This window comes from Anneissia japonica, unplaced genomic scaffold, assembly GCF_011630105.1.
Source record: "Anneissia japonica isolate Jap-2015-1 unplaced genomic scaffold, ASM1163010v1 scaffold287714_len2871179_cov188, whole genome shotgun sequence".
Lineage (NCBI taxonomy): Eukaryota > Metazoa > Echinodermata > Crinoidea > Comatulida > Comatulidae > Anneissia > Anneissia japonica.
In genome coordinates, this window is record NW_022755542.1 from 80,098 (window position 1) to 90,298 (window position 10,201).

Here is a 10,201-nt window from a genome sequence, read left to right on the forward strand (position 1 = left end):
CTGTTGTATTATTTCATTTTTGTTTCAGATTACGGTTGACGGATCCATTGTGTTTCCTCCCTCTTACGAAGAAAAGATATTAGTGTTTAATAACACTGGGATATCTACTGCAAACATATATATCAGTGAATGCCTCGCACCTTCATCGTACACTGATGAAGTAGATTCAATCATTAATGCCACCTATGGTTATGAAAGTTTCAAATCAACATGGGCGATGGCAGTGTCGTGGAGTATTGTAAGGATTAGGCTATTCTATTTACTGTATAGATAGTTGTATTATTAAGCAATAGATCGTTTTTAATGGCGATCCGTTCAGACTGCCACCGAAAATCAACCGACGACGTCGAGTCGTCTAGATAAGGAACGGAGTGCCCGGTTTTAAATGCACTGTGACCTGGAGTGTTGTATTACTAAGTATTTGCCTTCTAATCTCTGGGTTTAATTCCTCTGAGAAGAGGGCTTTTCAAGATTAAAAACAGTCCACTCCGCATATAAGCCTCATAAAAATGGTTTATAAAGCATCATCCATCCTGTTTAGTCTGTTACCGTAGTTGCCAATTAAATAACAGAATAATATAAACGATTGCCATCTGTATGTATGGCATTGATCGTCTTCAAAATTTCCTGGCACATCTCAACGAGCAACACCAAGCAACCAACTATACCATGGATGCAGAACATGACCGATCTCCTCCAATGGACTTCTCTTTTGCGTGTACCCACACAGAAAGATTTAACAGCCGATAACAAATCTTAAACACGACTTAAAGAAAAACCGAGCTCATTGAAAACGAGGATGATTGGACATATCTATATTAACCACTCATTCAACGCAGAGCATTGTGGAAAGATGCCAAACTAATCACATCTATTTCATTTGATCTAACTTCAAAAAGTTTTGGGGACGGGGTTTTTACAGGGTTAAAAAATGTCTATTTCAAAAATGTGTAATACGATTAGTTTGTTTACATGTATTGCTTTCCGAAAATACAATAACAAAATCATCAAACAACAAAATTACCAAATCAAGTATTAACTTACAGAAGTACAGAAAAAAAAATAACACAAGCAATTTAAACCGGAAGAGTAGGGGATAGATATATTAGCCAGAGGCTTGTTTCCATAGGGTTCCTCAAAGTATATGAACGAAGTACAGCTTAATTGGTTTTTCAGAACCTGGTTGCAAAGTGGTTCCACAATCATTGGTGGTGTTATTTTTCAAATAGTACACGGTGTTGAAGCATATCTGGTACTGGTGGTACGAGCATAATGCGCCTTTTCATTGAGGTTATAAAGCGCAATTGAAAATAACTTAGATGGACAAATTTTGCAAGCTCGCATTGCCACTTTAATACAAAACATGCATAAAGTAAACGTTGCTGATGCATCTTGTTTCATTTTTACCACCAGAATCGAAATCTTTTTCAATGTATCTTAGCCACCGATGGATCGGAGTCATTTTCCTTATATGTTTACAAAAATATTTACAATATTCCGGATGGTGCTGAGGTACGTAAAATCCTTCGTTGTTCTTCTAGCTTTTATATCTCTTCTGATAGTGTTGTCAGCGGTCTTAAACTGCAAGAAAGCGATGCAATTGTGATGGTTCTTCTGCAGTAGATATGTTCTATTTCCTTGGTAGTCCTAGTAACCTAGTCCTAGGTTATTTTTTTGTTTGTTGATATTGTCTTGTGTGATCTCATCACATAGAGACCATGCGCTATGCAAATCCCCAACCATTACCGTACTATTAGCAGTGGCGTAGAGACAGGCAGTGCAGAAAGTGCAAAGCACTGGGGCAAAGGGCTGTTTGGGGTCCATTCATAAATAGGCTTAAAAATAATAATTAAAAATATGCTCCAACTTCATACTTTTGAGCAGAAATGGCCAGTTTTTGTTTACCATTTGTTTACCATTCATTAGTTTTGCCACTCTGACCAGCTATTTATTTATGCAAATTTGCTTATGTCGGACATAAGGCCTCCTTATAAACTATTGCTAGAGATTAGACCGTGTAACCTATTGTTTATAGATCTGGTGATTAGTCACCCATTGTATAGTCTTATGTATTCTGTTAAGTTTCTCATAGATACTCAAGCGCTGACGAAGGTAACAAGGAGTTACCGAAAATTTCGCAAATAAAATATTTCTATGTCTTCTACAAGTAAAAGTATCGTAGCAGTTTATTTTGTCTGCGTCTACCTATTGATTTATTCATATATACATTTATACATACAAATATAATAATAATATTAATAATAATAATTAGAATAATAATAATAATAATAATAATAATAATAATAATAATAATAATAATAATAATAATAATAATAATAATAATAACAAGATTTTTAAACCGCACAGATCCACTGCAGTAGTGCTCAAGGTACTACAGGAAGGAACAAAAAATTACCATGAACCTAAATCAACAAGAAAAGAAACACCACACCATCACCGCACCGTTTACAGGCAATTTAAGGCGCAGGGGCCCGCCTATTCATTACTCACAGGTGCTCAAGTAATGGGAGTATCTAACTAAAACGATTAAGCAAGCAAGCAAAACAAACCGGAGAACTAGGAAAAAGCAGCCGACAGCAGCGTCTTGAGAGCTTTTTTGAACAAGCAGTAGATGACACGAGCGAATATTTATTAGCAGTTTACTCCAAAGGCGTGGAGCCGCAACAGAAAATGATCGATCACCCCACAAACGTGTAGACCTAGGCTCAACAAGCAGAAGTTTGTCAGTACCAGAGCGGAGAGTTCGCGATGGCACGTACCATACAAGCAGTTCACGAAGATACCCAGGACCTTCATCTCTCTCAGTCTTAAAAGTAATGAGCAAAATCTTGAAAATGCTCCTGAAAGAAACAGGTAGCCAATGAAGTTCTTGTAGAATCGGTGTGATGTGCTCAAATTTCTTTGTTCCTGTAATGATCCTAGCAGATGTATTCTGCAACAGTTGGAGGCGGTGCATGGATCACAGAATGTTGCTACTCGGAGTTTCACGCTATTGCGATCGTCAGGCAACTGATATATATATATATATATATATATATATATATGAATTGTGGTATTTCTCGGGGCCCCCGTCGGGGGCACTATTATTTATCCCTATTATTCGAGCACTATTATTTATCCCTTTGTATAATATGTAATGTATATGTAATGATTTTACCACACTTTACAAAACTTTTGTTGCTGGCACAAATTTAAGAGTATGTATATATGAAAGACTAGTATTCCTATTATTATCAATATTAGTATAATGAACTCTGTGTTTGTGTTCTCGGTAATATCTGAAGGTCCGTTTATAAAGTCATGTGCTAGTGATATCACATCGTATGAAACCAATCCAGTCTGGGATTACCCGGAATCAATACAACCAGATCTGTCGTCTCCTGCACCTAATATGACGTGCTCGGACCAGCCTGGTACATCCTATGAATATGGTACAACGAATTATGTCACGTGTTCTGCAACAGACAAATATGGAAATTCTGCCTCTTGCTCCTTTAACATTTTTATAGGTAGGCCAATACAATCATAAATAATAATAATGATACTACCAGACCGACTACCGACTATTGGAAGATGATGATGATGATGCTGATAATTAGTAATAATAATAATAATAATAATAATAATAATAATAATAATAATAATAATAATAATAATAATAATAATAATAATAATAATAATAATAGGCCTAATAATAATATTAATAATAATAATAGTAAAAATAACAGGATGATAATTAATATTAATAATAATAATAATAACAATATTAAAACTTATAACAATAGCTATATTAGTCTGCCAAATCATACATCTCTATATTTATGTTTAGCTTCAGAATGCCTTAGGTCTATGTAAACATTTGAATCAAAAGTAGTGAAAATTATATGTTTGTTTTGTTTACAGTAAGCAAAACCCAAGCTGAAATTGCAAATCTTACAGCCAAGGTAATAATTGATAATAATAAATGTTTTACTATCATGCAAACAACGGAGTCAGATAATAGTATACATGTTGTTAATAAAAACTTAGATTTATTCTCCTGAGGAAGATTGAAGCAACTCAAACGAATCGTCGAGATATTCTCAACGAACAACATTTTTTTCAGAAGTATATACGTGGTGTAGCGCAAGCATTAATATATAAAACTTAGATTATTCTAAATATCTATTAAAAAATAGATGGAAGATTTATTGGTCAAACATTGATATGATACTGTATTTATTTGCTTTTGAAATTGGAAATTAATCAATTAATAATTGAATATGGATATTGAGATATTTAGAGAGCGTATTTGAACATAATAGTCGGAAGAATGAGAAATACGAAGAATAGGCATACGAGTACTCTTCCATATCCTCTGGGTTCTAACTACAGCCTTAACATCGACGCTGGTTCAATCTGCTCCTCGCATTCAGTACAGGCTTCGATAGTTAGAACCAAGCTTCTCAGATAATCTAGCCCGTGTACACTTTAAAGAACCCTTCATATCTTATGGAATTATGTAAAAATATGAAGCTAATCTTAAGCCGCGCCTCTCGGTTGCTACAGTAGGCCGACAGACCACGCCCATACGAAATTTAGCACAATGACGCTACGAGTTCTCATACCTTACCTTTTATTGTATCTGTAGAATGTTACTAATGAAAACGTGAACCAGGTAGCGACTGATCTGGAGAGTATCACCGAAGACCCAGAGGACTTAAGTTCAGAAGATATTGTAGTGGTAACCAATTTATTGGAGGACATTGTCTCGGTTGAATCTCCTGACGAAGAGGTAACTGACGTGTCTTTTAATACTGTATATTTAAATTTAAATGTCTGCCCTTCTCCCGAATGGAACAGTCTATACACTTCAACTAATGAAAACATTTTATTAGGCAAAGGCATGCAATAAGATAAAGGTGAATGGAAATGAAAGTAAATAACATGAAAATAATGAGAATATAAAAAAAAATAAAATTTAATAGTTTGCTATTAAATGATGTAAATACCTAATGTAACGTGATGTTAAATCTCTATGCCGTGAAGCGTCATGAAGGTTTATTCAAGCAGTAGACTAAATTAGGGTTTGTCTTTAGGTGATGTTGCTTCCTTTGGGTGGCTTTTTTCAACTTTTTGAAGCCAACTCCGAAAGTACAACCCATCAAAGTGTTTACATCCCTAAGTTATATGACTTTATTTTCATTTCAGAAACCATTTAATGTAACCATGCATGCAGTGGTGGCGACAGTGGGGGGGGGGGGGGCGCAAGGAGAATCCCTCCCTTTCAGACAGGCCTCTTTCCCCCCTCCTATCAAACAGGCCTCTTTTCCCCTCCTATCAGACAGGCCTCTTTCCCCCTCCCCAGTCAAAAATAACAATTTGCCTGTCCGAATAACGTTACTGATTGTCAATTCCTAATATTGTGGATTTTTTTTTTGGTTTGGGGGGGGGGGGACCCTGACTTGGGCCTAGTCGGCCACTTAGTTTGTACCCTTGTCGGAAAATTTCTGGAGCCACCCTGTATGTATGCCGATATATTAAAATGTTTCTCTTTTCTGAATAAAAAAGGTAACGGAGGCTGTTGTCGGAACTGTTGATAACCTCCTCCAGGGAGCGGAGGACGATGACGCTGAAATAACACCAGAAACGTCTGCATCCATTTTAAATTCATTAGAAGAGCAGTTGAATACTTCAGCCTCTGCTGGGTACAACGTAACACAAGACAAAGAAACACTTGGCGTTCAGACGCTAAGCGTGCGGAAACGGTCGTTGAATAATGGTATCACATTTGGAGTAAGCCAGACTGAAGACGGTAACCGGACTGTAGGGAATTCCATCAATAAAAACCAAGGCGAAAAATCAAATCCCGAGACGACTATCACTCTGCCACAATGGTTACTTGATGTCGGAGGGAGTAAGTTTAATATTACACAACTCTACAGTAGCTTTGGTGTAAACATCAGGGGCGGATCCAGAGATGTCCAAAAGCGGGGGGGGGGGGTGCGAAATTTGGGCCGATCGAGGCAACAATGTCCTAGGGGGTCCAGGGGCATGCCCCCGCAAAATTTTTGTGTTCTAGACGCCCGAAAATAACTTTTGAGGCGTTGTGGGCTATCAATTTTCTGACTGGGTTCTGTTTCTTAGCAGTTTCTTTCTTTACCCAGTCAGCAGTATTCTGACTGGGTTCTGTTTCCTAGAGTTTCTTTACCCAGTCAGCAGCAGCTACTGGGTTCTGTTTCTTAGCAGTTTCTTCTTTCTTTCTGGCAACATTTTAAAAGGCTACTAGTGGCAAATTACTGGACCGATTTAATTAAATCTTGGTCAGTAGGACCGGTGCCACCTCCCATTTATGTGTTGTTCACAACTTGAGGTGAAAGGTCACATAAGGGGCATTAGGGTCAAGAAACCAAAAATCGTATAAAAGACTACTTGTCTCACAAATAACGTAGCACAGTATTGTCCTTTGCACATATACATTGGCATAAGCCAGAGTCTATAGGGTGTTCAGGGATAAGGGGTCAAAGGTCATTAAGGGGTAATTTTCATCTTTTTTCTGGCAACATTTCATAACGCTACTAGCGCCAAACGGTTGTGCCGATTTCAACCAAACCTGGTCAGTATAATCGGTGACCCCTTTCATACATGGGGTGTTCACTGCTTGGGGTCAAAGGTCACATAGGGGTTATTAGGGTAAAATCCTTTAAAAAAAATGAATAAAAGACTTTTTCTGTCACAAACATCATAGCACTGTCTTGTCCTGGGCATATATGTATTGGCATAATGTAGGGTCTTATGGTGTTCAGCGATTTACGGTCAAAGGTCATTAAAGGGTTATTCTTTTGTTCTCTCTAGTAACATTTCAAAATGCTACCAATGTCAAACCATTGGACCAAATTCAATGAAATTTCGTCATTAAGAACCGGCGACACCTCCTACACCCCAGTCTAGGATCAGGGGTCACATAGGGGTCATCGGGGTTAAATTTTCAAAATAGCCCAATTGAGCTCAAATTTACCAGGAATGATCCTTAGGACCTTCTAAACATGAAAAATTACTCTTCACCTATAGGTCAAAAATCACAAGGGTCACTATAGTGAAAATTATCAAATATTGCTATAGTGACTAACCATTGGACCAATTACATTAGACAGACTCCTAATAAACATGGGGTGTTCACAGGTTGAGGTTAAAAGTCACAGTGGTTATCTCTTAAAAAATGACTGGGTTCATGTTATATTGAACATATCTCTAGTTTTTTTTTCTTTCTTTCTTTTTTTTTACCCCCCAAACGGGGAGGGGGCGGGGCCGGGCCGCTCCCCCCTAAATCAGCCCCTGAACATAGACACACCTCAATCAGTAATTATAACACTTGTATAAGAGACAGATATATATATATATATATATATATATCAAATTGTAAGGTATAATATTTTGTCTTATATTTCGTAGAACAATTAACGAACATTAGCTTCGCTGCATACTATAACGATGTCTTGTTTCCGGCGACCACCGTGCCTACACTCAACGTGTCAGATGTGATCATTTCTGCAACAATCTACGACAATAGCCACCCAGATGTCTTTAAAGAGCCTGTCCTCATACAATTTAATAGGGTAATGATGTGTTTTTTCACAATGTGATCTTGTGTCTTCTACTAATTTTCCAAGTTTTTGCAGCGATTTCTACATTTCGTTTCTCCACAATTTTTTCTACCAAAGTACTGTAACACATTAATTACAAATTAGTTTTTTTTTTTAGTACTCGAAAGCTGTTAACTTTACTTGCGTATACTGGGATGAAAATCTTGGTGCATATGGTGACTGGTCGACCATTGGCTGTGAGGGTGAAGCCGATATGCATAGCGTTACATGTAAATGTACACATTTAACAAGCTTTGCTGTCCTGGTATCCCGTCCAAATTATCTGGTAATTATTGAAAATATTGTGTCAAACAATGAATATACAATCAATGTTGAAATTAAACATAGCACCCTATGGTTCATAGCCTTGCACCTGATATGAATGAAACCCTAATAAAACACATGCTGTGCAATTTAAATGATTTTTAATTTTGTGTCATTTTGATTATAAAACATAGTCCTAATACCATGACTTTTACTACTATAAATAGTAGTAATGACCATATTAATAATGATGATGTTAATAGTAATGATGATGATAACAATAACATCAACAGCAACAACATTAAATTACATTACATCTATAACATTATTATTCATGCTACTACTATTAACAACAATTATTACTATCAGTGGTATTTACTGCAGTTACATAAGTATAAAAATGATAATTATTATTGTTATTATTAACTATTATTGTTATTATTAATTATTATGTTACTAAAACCCACCTTATGGGGAACTTAGACAATTGAGAAATTAGAGAACAATTAAAAAAACGACGTTAAGGGGAAAATAACAAAAGATATTGTCAATAAGTCCAACTTAACGCATATAATTTTATTATTATTCACCTTATCCCAACCACTCATCAATTCGAAAAATTCAGTCTGCAGACTCGCCTTCTAATTTTGATCTAATCTTGACGATTGTGACGTACGTAGGATGTGCTGTGTCGATAGTCTGTCTTATAATGACCATAGCAATTATTCTATCTCTAAAGTAAGTTACACGTAAATTCATATAATTGAACTTGTAATAACACTGTCCGTATCATTCTGCCTATTAGGCATATTGTGCCTACTATAATCTATATTCATTTGTACAAATCATCTTAATACATAGTCAGTAATGAGTCTATAATGAACGATAACAAAGGTGTAGGCTAATGCCTTTGGTAAAAACCACGAGAGGTTATGGCGTATAATTTAGAACGCAAACAGGGTTTGAATGGATCATGTAACTAGTTTAGCATAAATCCATGAATTTATACTTGTCAATACCAGTCTCTGTGCATGTGGTATTGTAGATTGTCCCGTCCTTTGGGATACCACCCAGTGGCGGATTCAATGCAGGCCCGCTTCCCCCATCCTTTAATTTTTCTACTTTATAAAACAAAAACGAAAATTATATTTAAATTATGTCTGAGTGTGCCATTTCCGGCCACCAGGTGCCATAATCATAAATTGTCTTACCTCAGCATGATAAACCATGCTGGACTGAGGTGAGTGTACCTTATATCTGTGGAAGTATTTACCTGGGCCCTGTCTATGCAGGCCCGTAGCCAGGGGGGGTTTTTATGGTTCGGGCGAACCCCCCTTTTCTAGCGAACCCCCCTGTTTTCTAGCGAACCCCCTCGAATTTTTGAATGAGTCCCACCCCGTTTTTAAATTTTAGCCTGCGATACAAGCCTACATTCATAGAATATCTCAGCTTCAGAAGTTTTGAGAAAATTAAAACGCAATTCCAGCAAACCATGACTTTACGATGGCACGCATAAGGATGGCAAACATCGATAAAAACCCGGTTGCCGTCTCAACTTTCACTGGCCTTTGGCTGAATGTTTGTAAGAAACTTACCAACCGGTAACGAAACCGTTCCCCGTCTACCTAGAGTAAATGGTGCCACCAAACGAAGCTAAAGTTTTGCGACTTCATCCACCAAATGCAGATAAAGTTCTGCGACTTAATCACCTAATTGTGGGTTGTGTGGTTAGTAAATTTCATAGCCATACTGTCCATAGCACACACTAAACTATGTGCTGATGGAACATTTTGGGGAAATGGACTCACCTTTTTTTTTTATCCCAAACAAAATAGTATTAATAAATCAACATAGTCATCTCAGTCATCATAGCACTACACTACAGAGCGGAGTGCGTCAAAACGAGTGTTTGTTAATTTTTAGTGATAAAGAATCATGAAACGTTGTAGAATAAACTGACTTTTTTTCGTCCGCTTTTGCAAAGAAGAAAACGACAGATAGTCCTGGTGGGTTATTGATTTTAAAATTAATTAGCCTAGCCTAGATGTTGACTAGCTAGGTTCGCTCCTCGTTCATTTAGATACAGAATTATACCCCGAGGACAAAAAACTAGTGTAGGCCTAGGCCTAAGTACAGTAGGATGTACGGTACTACAGGTAGGCCTAGTAGGCCTAGGCTTTTGTTGTAAAAGTTGAAGTGCATGTACAGGATGCGCCATAGGCCTATATTTAAAAAAATACATTTTGTTAATTATTATTGGTTGGCCTGAGACGGACCTAAGGCAGGCAGGCCAG

At 37.0% G+C, this 10,201-nt stretch overlaps 2 protein-coding genes across 2 annotated transcripts in view; both read left to right on the forward strand.

Annotated features, from left to right (window-relative positions):
• The window catches only part of LOC117123671, a 7,031-nt gene extending 4,904 nt beyond the window's left edge, over positions 1-2,127 (forward strand). Inside the window, exons 3-4 of the mRNA XM_033269671.1 lie at positions 29-238; positions 1,414-2,127. Of these exons, the coding sequence (XP_033125562.1) occupies positions 29-238; positions 1,414-1,623 (420 nt within the window). The 3' untranslated portion in view covers positions 1,624-2,127. The remainder of the gene's footprint in view (positions 1-28; positions 239-1,413) is intronic.
• Positions 2,128-3,268: 1,141 nt separating this feature from the next.
• Positions 3,269-9,118, forward strand: LOC117123634 (adhesion G-protein coupled receptor G7-like). Its single transcript, XM_033269635.1, has 7 exons — positions 3,269-3,530; positions 3,925-3,965; positions 4,652-4,795; positions 5,572-5,917; positions 7,453-7,616; positions 7,762-7,929; positions 8,533-9,118. The coding sequence occupies exons 1-7, from the start codon at positions 3,269-3,271 to the stop codon at positions 8,647-8,649; spliced, it is 1,242 nt and encodes a 413-aa protein (XP_033125526.1). The 3' UTR covers positions 8,650-9,118.
• Positions 9,119-10,201: the final 1,083 nt, after the last annotated feature.

Excerpts from the sequence above, each read along its gene's own strand:
- LOC117123634 (XM_033269635.1), top strand. The coding sequence starts at position 3,269 with ATGAACTCTGTGTTTGTGTTCTCGGTAATATCTGAAGGTCCGTTTATA. Across the intron at positions 5,918-7,452 it reads GTTACTTGATGTCGGAGGGA|AACAATTAACGAACATTAGC; the intron begins GTAAGTTTAATA and ends TATATTTCGTAG. Across the intron at positions 7,930-8,532 it reads TATCCCGTCCAAATTATCTG|TCTGCAGACTCGCCTTCTAA; the intron begins GTAATTATTGAA and ends CGAAAAATTCAG.